Source organism: Furipterus horrens, unplaced genomic scaffold (assembly GCF_987537825.1).
Source record: "Furipterus horrens unplaced genomic scaffold, mFurHor1.1.pri manual_scaffold_7, whole genome shotgun sequence".
Taxonomy (NCBI): domain Eukaryota; kingdom Metazoa; phylum Chordata; class Mammalia; order Chiroptera; family Furipteridae; genus Furipterus; species Furipterus horrens.
This window is the reverse complement of record NW_028327177.1, coordinates 128,858,540-128,879,020: the sequence shown is the minus strand read 5'-3', so window position 1 is coordinate 128,879,020 and position 20,481 is coordinate 128,858,540. Positions and strand designations below refer to the sequence as shown.

General features: G+C 39.6%; 1 protein-coding gene across 1 annotated transcript in view; it reads left to right on the top strand.

Moving 5' to 3' along the window:
- GADL1 (GAD like acidic amino acid decarboxylase 1) overlaps nucleotides 1-12,158 on the top strand; it is a 145,920-nt gene extending 133,762 nt beyond the window's left edge. Inside the window, exon 15 of the mRNA XM_090284950.1 lies at nucleotides 10,553-12,158. Within this exon, the coding sequence (XP_090141076.1) occupies nucleotides 10,553-10,726 (174 nt within the window). The 3' untranslated portion in view covers nucleotides 10,727-12,158. The remainder of the gene's footprint in view (nucleotides 1-10,552) is intronic.
- Nucleotides 12,159-20,481: the final 8,323 nt, after the last annotated feature.

Below are 20,481 nucleotides of genomic sequence, written 5' to 3'. Positions count from 1 at the left end.
TAAGAGGGGGGATCTCAAAAAACCCAGGATTTATTTATTAAAAAGTGCAAATTTATTCTTACCTGTTTAAGCTTTGGTCACCATCAAAGTACTTTCCATTTGATGCAATACATCTATCAAGACACTTTTTTCCACTGCTCAAAACAGTTTGTAAACTTGTCAATGCAGATGCCTTTTAGTGCTTCTGCTGGTTTGTTTGTTTGTTTGTTTGTTTTGCTTAACCTCTTTCACATCAATAAAACATTTCCTTTTGAGGACATTTTTCATCCCGGGGAAACAAGCAAAAAAGTCGCTTGTGGAGAATTCAGGTGAATTGGGAGCATGAGGTACAGGGGTCATGTCATTTCTGGTCAAAAACTGCTGAATACTCAGCATGGTGTGGGCAGATTTGCTCATAAATCACCCATCATGAAATTGGCAAATGTGTTGTCTTCAAAAAAATTCATTGAAGCCAAACATGGCCTCTCACAACAACACCAGCTGGTACTGATATAGATGAGTTTCTAGAATGATCACTTAGTGGGAGAAGCCTGTACTACAAGGGACCTGTCTGCAGAAGATAATTCCATTTTTTGGGAAGGGGTCCCCCCTCATATTGCTGAGTAGTATTCCATGGTAGAGAGAGACCACCATTTATTTATCCATTCAATAGCTGAAGGGCATTTGTGTTGTTTTGAATAAAGTTACTGTGAACTTTTGCATCTCATTTGTTATTAAGACTATACAGTCATAAACTTTAAAAAGTAAGAGAAAGAACATATTCAATAATTTCATTTAACTTGTGATTTTTACAAAAATATTTTAAATTCTTTATCAACAGATAATTATTCTAGAAGGCAACGCATTAAAGTGTATGGTAGGATCCATTTTGCACAGAGCAATGGCAGAATCAGTTTCTACTGCACTTGTCAAGTAATTATCAACAAAACACAGCGTTCTTTAGCTATTTCCTATTCCCAAAGGAAAATGTGTAACTTGACAAAATGACAGAAAAATAGGATCATTTCACCTAAGACTAAATCAGGAAGGGGTGGGGGGGAAGCACACAGAGATTTAAAAGGTACCTGAACACAAGCTAAGAAGGCTACAGTTTCCCGCCTTTGCGTTGCCAAACACTTCAAGAAATGTGCCAGTGCTCTAGCGTTGGTCTGCCAGGTGCTGATTTCTTCCTTGATGGCAGGTGAAAACTGCCTGTATGATCAGGCATAGCCCACATCATTGTTGCTGTGCAGGGCTCTGAACTCAGAAAAATTTTCGACAAAAGCACATTGTGTTGGGAAGGCAAAAGTCTATTCTATATGAAATATCACATTTGGGGCCAGAGACAAATTACTCAAATGTACTTGAAAATACAAAGGAAAGGTTTCTATATTACGAGGTCACAACTCTTTCTTTTGTATCAAGTAAGAGATTCCACTTACTACATAATAAAAAAAATGTAAAGCTAACCATTACCACAAAACCCTTTTCTATATAAGACTAGAAAAATCACTTTCTCTCTTGGATGATAGTATTGTACACCATAAGAAACATTTTCTTCCACCAGCTGTTTGTTTAGTGACAGCCTCTGGGTAGGACAGAGGTTACAGACTGGAGGATATCTATTTAGCTGAATTCAAAACCCATTTCAACTCTACTTCTGAGTTATATGTGTAATGGAAAAGCCAGTTGTTATTTATAGTCTGAGGAAACCCAGAAAACTGTTCAAAGATAAAAATGTTCACTTAGGTTTCAGGAAGTTCCTGTATGTGGCATATTGTTGAGTGCCTTCAGAATCAGATATTGAGGAAATACACCTTTCCACCGGAGAATATACTTTCTTTAAAAATTGATGCTAAAAGGAAAACAGATATAAATCTGTGTTTAGACTTTGTGATCCACTTTGATTGTTCTGTTGACCTCCCATTCACTGGCTCATGAAAGGACCATCATGCTGCTTTATTTATGGAGATAAATATCAGAGAAAGTAATGAACAAATAAAGAAACTGCATCTTTCTCACATGTCTAATTTTCTCTGTCTGCGAAACTGGGCATTCCCTCCAAGGTAGCTTTTCTCAAGTGGCTCAATGACCTTAGTTGGACTGCCTCAGGTGGACTGTCTCCTCAGTTCTCTGAGGCAGGGGTAAAAGAACTGTTTGCTTCCCATACTGCCAGTGCACCCTTCTCAGGAGAAGGAAGGAACATGGAATGCTCATACAAGTCTTCTGAATGGCTTAGGCATGCTAATTGTTCTCTTGGGCTGAAAGTCTTCCATTTAAGTTCTGGCCCTTGATGCTGTTTATGCCTTGAATTTTGGTCCCCACCCTTGATCCACATTACATCTCTATCTGGCCTCATAAAGCCTGAGATGTCTCCCAACTTTACAATAATTAAGGGACTTAATTGAGAAAGAAGTAATGTAGCTTGTTACAAGTCTCAGAAACAGTTTTGTTTGGGTGCCGGGTACAAAGTGTAAATATTTCATGTCAACTCTTTCTGAGCTAGATTTTAATGGTCTACTCAGGAGAACCCTCTCCAAGTTAACATGGAGGATGGGGCTTATGTGGTACCCAGATTATTTGGGAAGAAAGCATAAAGCAAGTAAACATTTTGTGGTTGTTCAAGAATCATGGTGTTGGAAGAAAGCCACGGGATGACCCTGCTCACCCATCTATGGCCCTGGTTTCATGCTCTGCTGGAGGAGAGTCAAGAAGGCTTTGTCATTTCTTGGCTCAATGCAGAATTTCTGAAAGAGACCCAATGAACATAATTTTCTATGAACTTTTTCCTTTGAAAGGGTGCATTTTACATATCATACTGTTTTTTTTTCCATTTTGACCAGGGGGTCGGTAAGTTATGCCTAAAGTCCAATCTATCTTATTACCCATTTATATACAGCCTAGAAGCCATGAATGACCTTAACCTTTAAAGTGGTTTTAAAATAATCAAAAGCAGCATAACATGTTATGACATGAAAATCATATGATATTAAATTTCATTGTCCCTCAATAAAGTTTTATTAGAACACAGTCATGCTCATTTGTTTGTATATTGTCTCAGGCTGCTTTTGTGCTACAATGGCAGAGCTGGATATTTGCAACAAGGATCGTATGACTTACAAAGCCTAGAAAATTTGTTATTTGGTGCTTTGCAGAAATATAAAGTTTGCCACCCCAGATCTAAAACAACTAACATTCAAGTATGGCATATGAATTAGTCCCTGCTATATTGCTTTCTCAGTGTTTACTTTGCCTAACCATCTATTGCAATGAGAAGCTTTGGTATGGCTATAAACACTGTTTGAAGAATACAGAAGAGGAAAAATATGCATGAATTTTTGTGTAGATATAGGGAAATTAATAACTTTTTTGATTGGCTTTTTATATAGAGAAAATATCATAGGTAATTTTCTGTATTTGATACAACGCTCTTTAGGTAAGATGATATTAGGAAAAATATTGATTACAATAAAACTCTCATAACTTACCCTTCAGTTTTTCCTCTGCCTGCCCATCCTATGATCTACACACAAGGTTTGAAAATTATTATTAGTTTAGCCTCCTATTCCTCAAAGAATCATTGGTTCCTTGGAGATAATGGAATTTAGATGAATTAAACTGAACTTGAGTTGATAGCTCTCAAATCTGGATTTTGAGGAACATGGTTCATGGTCTAGGGAAGAATTTAGCAAAAGACAAATCTCTCTGGATTTTTAAAGAAGCTCTGAATGGTATTGCTGTCTAGACTCATAGAAGAAACTTATGTAGTCTCTGTTTCTTGTATTCTCTGCAAAAAGATCACCTCCTTTAAATATGGCTTTGTGTTCTCAGCCCCCCTGGATGCTATGCTACCCTATATTTATAAGTGGTAAATGTGACTATTTCACCCTCACAACAAATGATGGAACAAACTGTACAAAGACCCCAAAGTCTAGGACATTTTGAACCCCTTACTCTCATAATCTCTTGACTAGACTTTGAAGAACTGATGTAGGGGTTTCATGATTAGATCCATGGTTTCACTGAAAGGCCATCATAACTGAATCAGTTCCAAGATTTAACAACTGGAAAATGTTTAGGTAAACAACAGCACAGTGGCATGGTGGGATACAAAACACCACTCAAAATGGAATGAAGACCACGCCAATAAGCAGAAATAAGTATGCAATATGACAAGACAATTCATGACTCAGGTGACATATACCCACAAGGATCCAGGAGAATCCCCAGAGAGCAGCATCCCTCCAAGTGTGGTCTTCAGCCCCATGCATACCCTTGAACTTGGCGATACCAGTGTGCAGTAAGAAAAGCATAGAAATCAAGAGTTATTGTTCAGAAACTTTTATAAAACAACACAGTAATGTTACTGTTGAATTTTAAAATAAAAGGACAAAATTGGCTTTGTATCTTTGTCTTTTTTATTTTATTTTTATTTAGTAATTCCATTTCATTTAGTAGTTTATTTTTACTGTATTTCACAAAAATATGTGTGGAATACATAAGAAAAAATAAACTTCCTCACAGTTTGACTTAATGTTAACAGCAACACATTTTTCAAAAGAAATGTCATTTTATGGACATTGCAATTTTATTTTAATAAAGAGGCAATTATGGTACCTGGTCAGTTACTTGTTACCCTTGGCCAGGATGAGAGAGTTGTTTCATTTATTTTTTTTTCATTGGGTTTACACAACTTTTAAATATCAAATACTATTTTGTGCTATGGGGTGTGACAACAAAATTTTGTTTAAATGACTAAATCATTGCTGGGACATTATTTAAAGGGGGAAAACCAGCGATCCTACAGAACACATGTCAATTAAGTTCCCGTGCCACCAAAAAGAAACGTCAGGATCTTCCTCCACTTAAGATGCAGGGACCAGTGCTCTGAGGCATGAGAAAAGAACTTGATTTATAGTTTGAAGGAAAAGCGGCAGTAAAATAATTGAGGGCCGGAAAGCAATCTCACTCCAGCCAAACTGCTTTTCTCCATGCATGCTCCGTTTAGGGATGCTCTTTGGATACTTCCATTTAGTTTGTGCATATTGCCTTTCCGCTGCGAGTATTCCATCCTGTCAGATTAGGGCTGTTTCTCTGCTGTGATCAGCAAGAGAGAATATCCAAGTTACCCAAAACTGGATTGTGCCTGGAGCTTTATAAATAGGAAATGGTTGATATATATTTAAATGCAAAGGTGATAAACTGGCTGTTAATGAGAGTAGTCTTGGCCCCTAAATTGCAAAAACATGACTTCCGTTCAAATAAGCTTTAATTTGAGTTCACAGGAATCAAATGTGTGAAGGCAGAGTGCAAATTGTAAAGAATTGGTAAAATATTTGTTAACAACAAGCCCAACTACTCCTACAATTATACTTTGTGGCAGGGATTTAATGATTGTCAACCTTGGAATTATAAACAAAGAAGGCCTTCCTCTCTTGCCTAGGACTAATTACCTCTGGGAATTAATCTCATATTCATAAAATACGTGTGGCATCGTCAAACCCTCACTTAATTGGTTCTCTGAGTCACATAGATATTGAATCACTTATTTATAATTTTTGAAAGTCAGTGACAAAATTTGGCTGAGCAGTTTGGTTCTTATGCCACTGTTCTGCCCATGAGAGAGCATTCTTATGCCTTACACAGGAGCAAGAATTTAAAGATCAAAAACGTCTTTATATTGAAATGTTGAGGGGCCATCTTACTTTGACCTTTCTTGCTCACATCAGAATATATTTTTGGTTTGCTTACAAGAAATGCAATTGAACATATTTATTTTGAAGATTGCCTCATGTGAGCCTCTGACACATTCATGAGCTCGAATCAAAATTCTAATACTCTCCAAAGGTAAGGCATGAAAATATCATCTGGGAAAAGAAGAGAGGTATAGAAAAATAAACAGAAATAGACAATGCAAATTAGACATGAGCCAAGAACATGCCTGTTTTAAATTTAAAATTGGCTATAAGCCAGAGCCGGTTATACCCTGAGTATTTAGAGGACGATGGAAGTGACTACGAAGGGAATTTTTATTTCAAAAAAGAAAAAAACAGTGTACAGAAGCAAAATCTGTAGCTCTAAAATTGATAGTCTGGGATTTTCCTGGCTAGACATTTGTCCCCGTTGAACCAGGTCTTCCTAATATTGATCAGCATTGGCACCATTGTATCTCTCTCCTGTATCTTCAGTTTACACCGAGAGGCCTCTTGTTCTTGAAATGCAACAGAAATGTGCTTTCGTTATTAGCCTAAGTCACACCATAGTGCTGCACTGCGCTGTGACCAGAAATGAGGATTTGAAGGGCAGTGAATAACAAATGTTGGGTTAGAAGTTTAAAGTCACATATGGTTGTGAACACACATGCACACACACATACCCGTTCACATCCACACCAGAAATCCTCCTCCCTAAGGTGATAAGGCTGGGTCACTTCAAGCAAATAATCCTAGAAAAACATTTGATGTGTACATCACTTCTATGTGCCTTTATTTCCCTGCCTTCTTTTTTTTTTTTTTTTTTTTTTTTTAAGATTTAATGTGTTTTATTGATTAAAATATTACATTTGTGCCACTTTCCCTTCCCTCTGCTCCCCTCCACCCGGTGGCCCCCTCCCTCCAGTTGTCCCCCCCTTTTAGATTATGTCCATTAGTTGTGCTTACAGTTCCTCCCAACCTCTCTCCGTCTATTCCATTCCCTCCTACCATGATCTCCAATTCCTATATCATCTCCCTCCCTCTCCCCACTCCCCCTCCCTGTTGACCTCCCCCCACTATATTTCCCTTACCCACAGTTCCTTTTCCACTCTCGTTGCCTGTTTCGTTTGCCTTTGTTTCATCTCCCTAGCTTCTGTTTTTTAAACCAGTCCCTTTAACTTCTCATATAACAGTGGTTTGGATCTAATGAACTCTTTCAGTTTTATTTTGTCCTGGAAACACTTTCTCTGTCCTTCTATTCTGAATGACAATTTCGCTGGATAGAGTATTCGTGGTTGTAGGTTTTGGATTTTCATTACTTTGAATATTTCTTGCCAGTTCCTTCTTGTCTGTAGGGTTTCCCTTGAGAAGTCAGCTGATAGTCTAATTGGGACCCCTTTGTACATAATTCTTTTCTTCTCTCTTGCTGCTTTTAAGATTCTCTCTTTATCTTTAATTTTTGACATTTTGATTATAATGTGTCTTGGAGTGGTTCTCCCTGGGTCCAGTCTCTTGGGAACTCTCCTTGCTTCTTGGACCTGCAAGTCTATTCCCTTCCCCAAGTCTGGGAAGTTCTCCTTTATTATATTTTCACTCAATTTTTCAAGTTCTAGTTCATCTTCCTCATTCTCTGGCAAACCAATGATTCTTATGTTGGGCCTTTTATAGCTGTCCCAGAGGTTTCTGATCCTCTCATTGTTGCTTCCCATTTCCTCTCGCTGCATTGGTTGACTGCTAGTTTCTTCTCCATATTCCAGTTTGTTGAAATGGACTCTGGATTCCTCACCATCTGTCTCATATGTGTTTTTGTTCCTTTCGTTATGAAAGTTTTTCGCTTCTTTCATATCTTTTTCCTGCTCTTTTGTGAATTCTGTAAGCCACCTGATAACAATGGCCCAGAACTGAGCCTCTGACAGGTTTCTTATCTGTTCATCTGTCAGGTTCTCTATCTGCTGTCTGGTGAGTTGTGTTACCGGTATTTCTAAAGTTGCCTGCCTCATTTTGACAGATGCGTTTTGTTTTCCTGGGCTGGCTGTCGGGAGCAGGGGGCAGTGCCTGCGTACGCGTCACAAATCAGCGACAGGCAGGCGCGCGACCTATTTCGCAGCCCTGTGGTGCTTTCTGTGGGGGCGGGGGTCCAAGATGGATTCACACAGTTATTCAGCTAGGTGACCGGGATCCGTCCTCCCGCCCCCCTGGGCCTCACTGTTCAAGGCGATGCTGCGGCTGCTCCCCAGAGCCGGAGTCGCGCAGGAGTCGCGCAGGCCAGGGGCTTGATTGGAGTCGCGCACGCCAGAGGCTTGAATGCCTCCAGGATTTTTCGCCGCCCCGCCCCGCCGCTCCGCAAGCAGCTTTGCCTTCTTTAACTCTTACCTGCCCAAATGGCACCGCTGGTTTATAACTTCATATGTTGGGCTTCCGTGTAGCTTTATTTTCTGGAATTTCTAGTTATCCTTTGTTTTGAAGTAGTTGTATTCCACTATAGTTGTGGAGGGAGACCTAGCGTGTCCGTCTAAGCCTCCATCTTGGCCGGAAGTCCTTCCCTGCCTTCTAATGGAAAGTATTTTTTCCCCCCCTGGCCCATTAAGTGAAGATTTCTAAATGCTTTCCAAAAGCAAGTGACGTTTTTCTTGAGTAGAGACAAGTCTGATGATTAGAGAGCCTCCACTGTTCTTGCATAAACTACACTTTTTGGAAATCATGTGTCATATCCAGCTCAGGTTTCTCTCAATGGCGTGAGGGCGCAGACACCTGTGTGTCCATCTGTGTGCAGAATCTGTCTGGACTCTCAAGATTTTGTTTTCCAGCTTTTACAGTTCTCCTGCCATACCTGACTTGCAGCAGTGTTTAGCGGTCCTTCTTTATGTAGCCTTTCCAAAGGATTCAACTTAGTTTTTATGGAAGGCACTCTCTTTTTGCAATAACCCTTCATTTGCTTACATATAATTTCACTAGATTTTATAATCCTAATAACAAATGGTACGTGCATAAAGAGCTTTGGAAAACAATGCAACTGATGCTTGGAGCATTCAAAATCAAGTGTTTCCAACAGATGTGCATAGGCATTGCAGGGAGTTACCTACTAGCTTCCAGCTTTGAGCATCAACTGAACGTGTGTCCATGAATTTTGCCAAGAGACTGAACATGGTGTTTATTTAATTCTGGTTTTCTAATCTCTAAAAAGCTCAGGATAAAATCTGTGATGCATTTCTGGATAGTTATAGAGCATGAACGTTCACGTTTTTCCCCTCACTTGACCGCTGACTTCATCTCCCTCTACAATTTTTTCTTTGACGCTCATATAATATTTTCTCCTCATGTTCTGTTAGACTGCAAGAGCTCCCGTCTTTTGCTAAGATGGCAACGTGGTTGTGCTTAATAGGTGTTTGTTTTTGCTCTTGTAGGCGTAGTGTAGTCCATGTTTTGCAAGATTTATGTTATAAAATTAGCACATGAGGAATGGTGTACTTTGTTAAAATTACCCTTGAACATCCCTTGAGAAGGCTGTATGGCTGAGTCCAACCCGTCATATCTCCAGAGGTCTAAAGCCCTTAGTTTTTCCATCAGCTTTGGAATAGGTTGAGGTTATGTTAAGTGTCAAATAAAATAGTTTGGCATTTCTTCAGGGGGATATCTGACAAAACATAGGTATGTTTAAAACTAGAGAGGTGTGGGATGGTCACACTTGGAGAGAGGCCCGTGGGCATGGGCGTTTATGCCTGTTACTGAAGGAATTTTACAGCACATTGTGCCTGCTATTATTTATGTATGCCTTCCTCCCTTCTGGGTTAGGGAAGCCTCATCTTTCTGAGAAAATGAAGACAGAAATCCATTATGTTTCCATTCCACATATTCAGTAGGACACACTCAGAATATTTTACAGAATTAAAATAAAGTGAAAATGGAAAACTTTTGTTTGCATTTCAAGCCAGTAGGAGTGCACTAGTCATTTTTTTAAGTTGGTGTTTCAAAAATCAACTTCACTATTTTACTTGTTTTTGAGCTCATTTGAGGGTGGTCAGACTGCTGATTTAAAAACGGACTCATTTTTTTCATGTGGTTCTTAAATTGGACTAATTTCTTCAAACATTACACTTTTAGAGAAATTTGTGTGTATGGGTTATCAGGGCCCATTCTTCCCATATCAGGTAGAAGTCTTTAAAATATGGGTTTCCTAATTTTATTAGTAACTTGACACCTCTTAATCACAGACAAGAGTGCTTATATTTCACATATGTCCTATTAATAAACTAATAAACCATCTTCAAAATAGACCTGCACACAATACCTTTATTAGTGTTTTTCTTGGTAGACTATCAATTCAAAGCTTTTATTTGTGATTTTTTCCCTATCTATGACTTTTTTCTTTCTCAAGATGCCTGAACTGGAGGGTTTTTTTTTTCCCCCCTTTTTTTTAGTTCAGATAACATTTGACACTCCTGAGACAATGAGCCCTGAGGGCACCTGATTTGTATTTAATGAGGCAGCATTGCATAATGGTTTGTTTCAGAGTAAGGGCTTGAGTGAGACTGCCTGGTTTTAAATCTTGTCTCTCCCATTTACTGAACACGGGACCTCAGTCTCTTTATGTAATCTGGGCACCTCGACTTCCTCATCTGTAAGTGTGCATAATTAGTAGTGCTATCTCCCTGATGGGGTTATTGTGAAGATTAAATTAATTCATATATTTCAAGCACTTGAATCAGTCCTTCTATGTTGTAAGTTCTCAACTGATTTTTATTAATGTCGACCTCGTGTACATGAAAGTGCAGTCCACACCAGTGGATACCCAGTAAATAGCAAACGACTGGGTAAAAGGAGTTGTAACACCTTGTTGTTCTGGTCTTTCATCTCTGCCCCATTCTCTTTTACCTGTGCAGGTGGCCCCGGCCATCAAGGAGAGGATGATGAAGAAGGGCAGCCTGATGCTGGGCTATCAGCCCCACCGGGGGAAGGTCAACTTCTTCCGCCAGGTTGTGATCAGCCCTCAAGTGAGCCAGGAAGACATGGACTTTCTCCTGGATGAGATAGACCTGCTGGGGAGAGACATGTAGCTCCGGCTTTTGGCGGCCCAGAGGCACAGTCTCTGTCCCAGAGAGGGTCACAGATCCAGTCTGGGGCACGTAGGTGATGACAGCCCTCTGGTGAGAAATAGGAAACACACCCCATCCAGGCCTAGTAGAACTGCAATGCTAAGTGAATGGTGTTAAGGACTAGGGCTGCCTGAGCTACAGTTGCTATAAAAGAGGAAGTGAAAACTGCATTTTCTCAAGGATTGTCCCTGGGACGAAAAACTGACGGGATTAGGAAGTACCATGTGGTGCCTGGAATCTAAGCTTTCGTTGCTCTCTAAAGAACGTATAAATTAATAGTTTAAAGCAGAGGTTCTCCAAGTGAGGTCCCTAGCCTAGCAGCATGAGCATCACCTGAGAATGTGTTAAAAATGCAGGTCCTTAGCCCCGCCTCATACCCACTGAATCATAAACTGACGGTGGGACCCAGTCTTCTTTCTGTATTTTAAGGAACCCTCCAGCTGCTTCTGAGGCAAGGTAAGATCTGAGAACTAGTGGTTTAGTGAAACCTCATAGTGACTGAATAATCACTCTAACGTTTTGCCAGCAAAGGCATACCTAGTATTTCAGTGATCCCTGAGCCGGTCTTTGAATATATAGTTATGGCATCAAGAGCACAAATGTTTAGGTATGTTAGAGGTATATCCGAACTATTTTTCAGAAGAAACTGTACAAGATGCTTACTTTATAAAGATGTATCTTTCATGCAGGCTGAATGTTTATTCTCAAAAGTTGAAATTAACTGTTATCTATTTTAAATTATTTAGAGATAAGAATAAAAGACAAACAATTTGTGGCATGGTTCCTTAAATCAAAGCAATAGTCCTGATTCACTTCTGAAGCTCATTGTGTCATTCGCTTGGGGTAGATGTTAGATATGTACCTCTTTCAGCTTGAGGGGCCCGTTTCTTAGACTGCTCTCTGCTTGTAGGAAATAACCAGAATGAACTCCACAGTTCTACAACATTCCTTTTCTCAAGCTTTGAAATACCAGTGCAGACTATTAAGTGATTCATAGTGAGCAGAGAATCTGGGAATTGGGGGCCTTTCGGTGCAAACACCTCTTCCATTTCCCTTGGGAGTAGGTGACAAGAGTTCTGTTTCTTATCCTGCTCCTAGATTTCTGGGAGAAGCTTATCTGACAACAAGCAAAATTCAGAAGTGTGGCTGCAGAGTTCAATGAGATAAAATTATAACTCTAATTAGAACTCTGATTTGGAAGGCAAATGGTTGATGAGTGTTCCAGTATTAGACTTAGCACATGCAACAGCCTTTCCATAGTCCATCATTGACTTGCGTCATTTAAATTTTGTAAAGTAAAAATCAGATATGTACTCTTTGCTTTTATTCTGTATTTTCATTTTGGGGTATGCGGTTTCGTAATATCTCTACTGATCAAAGAATCACTTCAATTTCTGGTGAGAGGTATTTGTGTATGTGTTTTGCATTTCTCATTGCCTTTTGTTTTAATATCTTTATAAAATGTTCCTGAAATTGATGTCGGCAGTAATTTGGGTTTCATGAAATAAAGAGTGACATTAGCACACACTTAGCATTGTTTTCTTTCCTGTCATTTCCTCTTTACTAAACTGTACCAATACAGTACAAGTGATGTGGGCTCGGTTGACATTTTAGCCATTTAGAGAGTAGTAGATAGAAAGCTGTTTTTTAGTTAACACTTTGGATTAAACGGAAACAGCATTTGTAGCAAAGTGTGGATTTGCCTCTTGTTTAGTCTGTCTTGCTCTACTAGGCAAGCCATGGAAACATAATACTCACAGCTCAGCTTCAGCTGTGCCTTTCTTGAGAGAGAAAATTTCCTTGATCAATTAAAAAAAAAACAGCTGCTACCAGGCAGTTTGAAAATTCCATTTTGTTCTTTAAAGGTCAAGATATGCAACACAATCAGGTATTGACTGGTCAAGAATACATTTTTGATCAAAGGTTAGTGATAATTCATTCCCTCCTTAAACACTTTGCTAGTTGAGCTCCTGTGTTCCAGGCAGTTATCTTGGTGCAGGGAACATGCAGTGAAAGAAAAAGAAAAAGTCCTGGCTCTTCTGCAGCATTCAGTCTAGTTGGGGCAGACGATCAACAAGTAAATATGTAACAAGTCTGGTGGTAATAAGTATTTTAAAGAACAATTAAAGAGAGTAAAGAGATAGAGTCTGGAAGTGAGGGTGGGGGAGCTATTGGAGAAAAGTGGATTAGGCAGGTCTCTCCATAAGGGACCATTTGAATGGAAACTAAGAAAGTGGGGGAGAGGATCATATAAGTGCCTGGGGGAGGGGTGTTCCAGGTGGAGGGTGTGGTAAACTAAAGACCCAAGGAGCTGCATTTATGGTACTTCAAGGACCAACATGAGGTAAGCATGGCTCAAGCAGAGGGGATCATGGGGTGAGTGGGGAGATGAAGTCAAAGAAACATCTGGGAGTTACTACATTGGGCCTGGTAGGTGGGGACTTAGAGACAGGTGGAAACACACTAGAGAATCTGAAGAAGGTACTGATTGGTTCAACTTACACTTTCATTTCATTTTTATTTTTATTGGGTTTATTGGGGGTGACATTGGTTTTAAAGTGTACAGCTCAATAAAACATCATCTGCACGTTGCAACATGTGCCTGATGCCCCAAGCCAAGTCTCTTCCTGTCCCCCACTTCCCCCAGTTCGCCCACCTGCACCTACACTCCAGCCCCCTTTCCCTCTGGCTCTCACTACATTGTTGTCTGTGTTCAAGTGTTATGCATACATGTTTTTTGATTAACCCCTTCACCTTCTTTCATCCAGCCCCCCAACCCCCTTCCCTCTGACAGCTGTCAGTCTGTTTCATATATCCATGCCTCTGTTTCTATTTTGTTTGTCAGTTTACTTTGTTCATTAGATTCCACCTATAAGTAAGATCATATGGTGTTTGTCTTTCTCTGACTGGCTTATTTCACTTAAAAGTAATACTCTCCAGGTCCACCTATGATATTGCAAAAGATTTCCTTTTTTTTTATTTTTAGTGACCAAATAGTATGCTATTGGGTAAATGTACCACAGATTTTCTTATCCACTCATCTAGTTGGGCTGTTTCCAGATCTTGGCTATTGTAAATAACACTGCAATGAACATAAGGGTACATATATTCGTGTTTCAGGGTTCTTTGGCTGTATTCCCAGGAGCGGGAGCGCTGGGTCAAAAGGCAGTTCTACTTTTAATTTTTTCGTGAGGAAATTCCATACTATTTTCCCCAGTGGCTACATCATTCTGCATTCTCAACTTACATGTCAGAAGGATCACCCAGATTATTGTTTGGAGAGTATGGTGTATGTGGGCAAAAGCAAATGCAGGGTAACCAAATAGGAGGCAATTGCAACTGTTTGAACAAGAAACCATGGTCGTTTATACTGGGGTTGTAGTGAAGGAAGTGGTGTTAATAGATCCAGTTTTGGAAGCATTTAAAGGTAGAGTTGATGGGATTGGCTAATGGAGTGGAGTGTTCTAAGACAAACGAGGAACTAAAAATAGTTTCATATACTTTTGACCTAGGCAATGATAAGAAAGGTATTGTTATTTACTGAGGTGAGGACTGCAAAAAGATTAGTTTTACCTGGCATTGGTCATGTAAAATTTGAGGAGTTTAAAAGTCAGCCAACCAAATGTTATGTAAGTGATTACTTATGAGTCTCAATTCTGGGAGGAAGATGTAAATTTCAAAGCCATCATAATAGGGGTTTTTATTTCAAATCATGGGATTGGATATGATCATCTAGAGAGTGTTTGTAGATATAGAAGAGAAACAGGCCAAGAACTGAGCCCTGTGACACCACTTCCAGATGAAGGAGAACCAGCAAAGACTGAAAAGAAGCAGCCAGTGAGACAGAGAAAGAACCAGGAGAGAGTGGTCATCCAGAGGCCAAGTAAAGAAATGCTTTTTAGGGAGGAGGGGGTGATCAGTCATCTCAAATGCTGAGGACGGGTCCCGTAAGAACTGAGCTTTACTTTAGAATTGGCAACGTAGAGGCCATTCATCTGGTGAAATTTTGTTTGCTAAAAATAAGCACTTAGGATATAATTTTCAGTATTTCTTCTCATAGTCATCAGACTTTATTCAATCAAAAAAACTTTTCAGTTCCTCTTCTGGCTTTTGGTTTTTAACAATGGTTCTTTACTGAAAAAGATCCAACATAAAGGGACTTAAGGAAGTATCACATTGCTAATTGGATCACAGAAGATGAGGTTTAACAGCATATAACAGAAGACCCAAATATTTGTGGTTTCATTAGAGTGGTTTATTTTACTTTATTCAAAAGAAATCCCAAGATAGACAATTCAGGTGGTGTTTTACATCTGATTACTCTGTAGGCAGATATGTACTAGGATTTGAAAGCAAGCAGCCTATTCATTTGGTAATCCCAGGAAACACTGTCAGGGAGTAAAGTGAGACAGAGAAGAAAGAGAAGCCAGTATAGTGAACATTCATGAGCAAATTAATGCTGTGGACAACTTGAAGCTTTACCTTGCCTATGACCTTTGGGAAAAGGTGTGGAACATAACTCAGATTTCCTGTCGGAGGGGTGAGGAAGACGTGGCATTCATCCATTGGTGAATTAATTGGTTGAGGACTGATCCAGGGGCCATCGGCTCCCTGATAATCCTGACCATAATTTTAGGGCCTAGAAAGTCTCAGGTAGAGGGTGAAGGCACTTGCAGCTAGAGCCTTCAGCAGGTCTGGTGAGTATTGAGCAGATTTGGGAGAGGCATTGAAAGCTTTTGTGACGAATGAATGATACCTCCACAGTGTTGTAAAGAGCCTGGGATACTTCTATATGTTTGCCCTGCCATCCTTAGAGATGGATTCAGTCATCAAGTTTCACTCCTGGCTGCAATTTGGGCACTCCTCCACATTTCAGAGAGCAAAAAATTGAAAAGAACTTTCCCAGAAGCCCCGTCCATCTCCCCACCCCCTTATTTTGTGCACTTCAGGGGAGACTAACAAATGTAGTTTTTTAATTTTTATTTATTTATTTACAGGGGTGGGTGAAGCAGTGTTTATTCTTATATTATTACTTATCAATTAATGTACTATTTACCTGTATTATGACTGTAAACCTACTTTTGCCCACTGTGTATTTAATTAATTAATTAATTTGTTTATTTATTTATAAAGCTACATATGTTGCTGTCCACAACTGTATTAAGTAGTTCTGTTAATAGTGAAGAATAGTATGGGACTGCCCCTTGGCAGACAACTATAGTCTTTGCCGCTATAACACATGCATCAGGTGGCACCAGTTCTTAAACTTTTTACATTTTCCCCCTGATGGCTCAGAAATTAACCTAGGTTGATAAAGTTTGATTCCATTTTAACTGTTTGGAGCCCACTTTGTCTGGTTCAAGTCTGTCTGGTTCAAGCTCTGCACGGTCAGTTTGGCCCCATTTATATTTATCGGACCCAATGGGAAATGGATTGATGCAACTTTAAATGTCTTAATCCCACTAGCTCAATTAAAGCCAATTTTGAAAGAGAAAAAATTAGATAAAATTTAACCTCTTCAGGACCAGTTTCATTCTTCTTCATTTAAACTGGTCTCAACTCACCTAAATACAATTTGAACTGGCCTGATTACAATTTGAAGCAATTTTATGTCTCTCTGCTTTGCTCACATCCTCTTTGAGCTACCTTGATCTTGTGGAAATTCATTTCAACCATTTAGAACTGGTTTGATTTGTTCTATACAGTTGAATTCAAGGAAAATTGGAAAAGTTAATGCATCCAGTTGCTTAATACAGCTGGGTGCATTAAAAAAAGCCACCTTTTCAGGAAGCTTCTGGCTTTAGGGAATGAAGTCTAGTAGAAGCAATGCAGTAAAGGGAACTCTTGACCAGCTCTTCAAAGAAAACTCATCAAACATCACAAAGGCAACCCTAGATTAAATGAATCACAAGTGAAGAAGAATGAGGTCTGTCGGTCCTGTTTTTCACTCCCTCCTTAACTGCACGAGACTGAGCAGATGAAGCATTGGGTACCTATACCCTTGAAATAAAGAATCATGGGGGAAGGAGGAGTACGTGAATCCAGTGGTCAAAGTAGAAAAATACTATAGGTTTCCTGCTTATGTAACCCATTAATCCTGAGGCTATAACAATTCTCATGGCCACTTTCCACAAGTTCGAAGTTCCTCTAATACAGAAAACCAAGGATGAATGTAACAATAGCTAACATTTACTGAGTCCATACTTCATGCCAAGTCTATGCCAGCTAGTACATTTACATGGTCTTATTCACAGAACCTCATCAAGTGGGGGTTGTTAATTTACTCTTTTTACAACTGAGGAAACTGAGGCTCAGGTAGTTTAATAAGAGAATTCTCCAAGATGGTCAAACTAATGAGTGGTGGATCCAAAAGTCAAATCTAAATCCACCTCACCCTGAAGCCCAAGCTGTAAACATCTTCACTTTTCTGTAACTATATGGAGAAGGAAGAGTCAACTTGGACTAATCCTAGCAATCTGAATATGTCTGGCTTCTCACAGTTACTTAGCAAAGAAAAGCATCAAGAACTAGCTTGGCCACAGAGGACAATAATTATATCATACTGTAATAACCCATTTTTCAAACCAGACTATAGGAATTTTCTTGCTGGCTTTTATGTTATTGAAGTTGGAGGGCAGCAGTGTAAAGAGCCTTTGAGTGAAAATATTCAGTAATTTTAGGACATTTTAACAGGGGCTACAGTGGAGGTAAGAATATTATTTTCTGATTATTTAACCATTGCTTTGTTTCTCAGATCTTTCTGAGTTGCACAACCATATTTGCAACTCCACTTGGGTATCTCAAAGACACCTCAAACACAGCCTGTCCAAAGCAAACTCATGAATTCCTACTTCAAACCCCACATCCCATGTCAAACCTGTTTCTGTATCCATGTTTCCATCTCAGTGACTGATGTCATTTTCCATCTAATTGAACAATTCACAGTTCATAATTTATACTTGACACCTCTATTTCCTTCTCTTCCTCACTGTCCAATCTATTACCAGGCTTCGTTGGATTTACCTCCGAAATGTATCTCCACTTCCTCCATTTATCCCATCTTCATTGTCATGTCCAAATTCCAAGCTTCTATCACCTCTCCTCTGTACTATAGCAATAGCCTCCTCGCTGCATCCATGCAGTGATTCTGGGCTTTGTCCATTCTGCTCACCAAACTGCAACCAGATTAAAACACAAACCTACCCAATCTCTCCCTTCCTTAAACGCTTTCAATGACTTTCTGTTCGCTGTTGGGATTGACAACGGCCAGCTTTGCAAAAGACCATCAGAAAACCTATTGGTCAAGCAATGCTAAGTTAATTAGCCCTACTGGGTATGGAAGCACATTGCCCTGAAAGAATCTTCATGGTGTCTCACAAGGGAGACCTTGGAATAGGATGTTTACAGGCTTCATATCTGTGCTGAAGGGGCTTAAGGTGGGTCTTTCAAGGCGAACTGACTGGGGCAGTTCCACATGTAATAGTTTAGGTTTGGTGGGTGCAGGAAGGTGAGAATCTTGACACAAGCCCTGGCTAATAAGTTGTTGCGTGATAAGCAAGATGTTTCTGCTGGTGAGCACTCTTTTTTCCTGATAGGTGAGATGAGTCAAGTGTCTGGATAAATTGGTTGGCAGGAATTTGCTAAGGCAAACAGTGAAGTTGCTCATTGATTTACAATCTTAACTTTGTGAACAAGAACCTCCTGAAACAAACAGTTAAATCATGTTGACATGAGTGATCTCAGTCCTGATAGGTAAGATATCCAGAGGCAAGTGATTTCAATTGTCAGGATAAAGATCAAATTCTGCAAGTGGCTGCCAAGGCCCAGCCTCCTTACAACTCCCATACAGTGTAGGATTATGTTACACTACTCCCTCCTGCTGAGGGTCAGAAAAATGAGTCTTCTTCTCTAAGATATTACCCCTCCTCTCTGCCTCACATGTCAAAATCCTTGGATGTTATACAGTACTCCCTCTTCCTAGAATGCTGTTTCCCCTTCCACCTAACTAGATACCTGCTTACAGTTCATATTTCAGCTTGATTCTCAGTTCCTTAGAGATGCATCCTCTGTCTGTCCTGGGCCTATTCATAAGGAGCTCTGCACTAATATAAGCTCTCTATAATTTTCTTAAAATGTATGTATTTTTTTACTCTTTGAAATTATGTATCTCTGTGTATTTTTAAAATTAAGATATAATATTCATTGGAGACTTAGCACATAACCACCACTCAATAAATAATTGTGAAAATAAGGAAGGTTGGCAGGGAGGTACATTACTTTGTTCTCGGAGATAACTTCTTTATTTAGGGGAACACTTTTATATATAAAGGTAAAACAACAACCCATATCTTAGAGAGAACTCTAAGTAACCTTTAATTTTGAGACATATGCTAAAAATATGGTATTAAATGTTTGGGTTAGTAAACGTGCTCCTGAAGAAAAAGAAATGTTTCTCCATAAAAATGAATTTAGATTTGACTTGTCACAGAAAAATTTTCTTTTCTGGATAAGTTTGATTTTGATCTGAATATTTGCTCACAAGAATGTAAGACTAAAGCCATAACCACTTTAAGTCATCACAGATCATAGGTTGCTTAACATTTCATTAACATTACCTAGAGTCAAGTCATGTTCAAAATATTCGGCAATTCTGACTGATAGTTGATAACAATGTAGAACACACTTAGTACACAGACTATGACTCATGTGGATGGTGATGGCTAAACTATTTTTATTCTATTATTTAAAGGCTTTGAGGTTTCTTTGTGTCGGTCATGTTCTGCTAGAGACAAAGGGATGAGAAGCCCATTGAGCCATAGTGACAACACAGCTGTTCTATCTGCAGGTGGAGTCCCTCTCTGCACTGGGCTGGGTTGGGGAGGGATGAGAAATAGATGCTTGAGGACACTTCATTAACTCCTTCCCTTGCTGCTCTTGGAATAGGACACGACTGTCATTTTTAAGATCTTGTGCTGAATCTAAAAGGATGTCTTCCAATCATACCTAACTCATCATGTGAACTTGAATTTTTAGTTGAATGATTAGGTCAAGTGTTCAGGGATCCAAACACCATGTTTCTCTAAGGCCTCTGGAACTTACGTTTATAAAGGGGAGTTTTCTCATCCTCGGACCAGTAGCCCCTGCTTAGTCTTTAAACTGTTGTCCTGGAGCGTGTGGATAAGTTTTGGCATTTCTCACATCCTTAGGGTAGAGCTATATAATCCTAACTGCATGACTTTCAGGGAGGTTTTAAATGTGTGTTATAAAGACTTGCTGGTCTGCCGCGTAAGAACACACATGTTCCTCCCAATCTGGTGTGCAAATTGTAAGGCTCTCTTTGGGACTCTCCACTGTCTTCAGGCTGTGATGCCCATTATAGTTGTAGCTACGTAATAAAGTCTAGGTAGGAATTGCTGGGTCACTTCTCCTGATGGGAACAATCAAGAGTGAACAACAGATCCTGGAGATTACACTTGATCAGATCATGCGGCACCTGGGCCTATTCCATTCCTCCTGGGACTAAATCGCTGGAAAAACACTCACGTCCTAAGACTGCATATTTATGCTGTAGCACAGTGTCCTCTCCCTGCTTTGGTCTGTGTTGTAAGGTCTTGGAACTATGGACTCAATAAATGTAGATTTAAGGTAAAGACTCTTCTCCTAGCCTGTGTGTGTGTGTGTGTGTGTGTGTGTGTGTGTGTGTGTGTGTGTGTGTG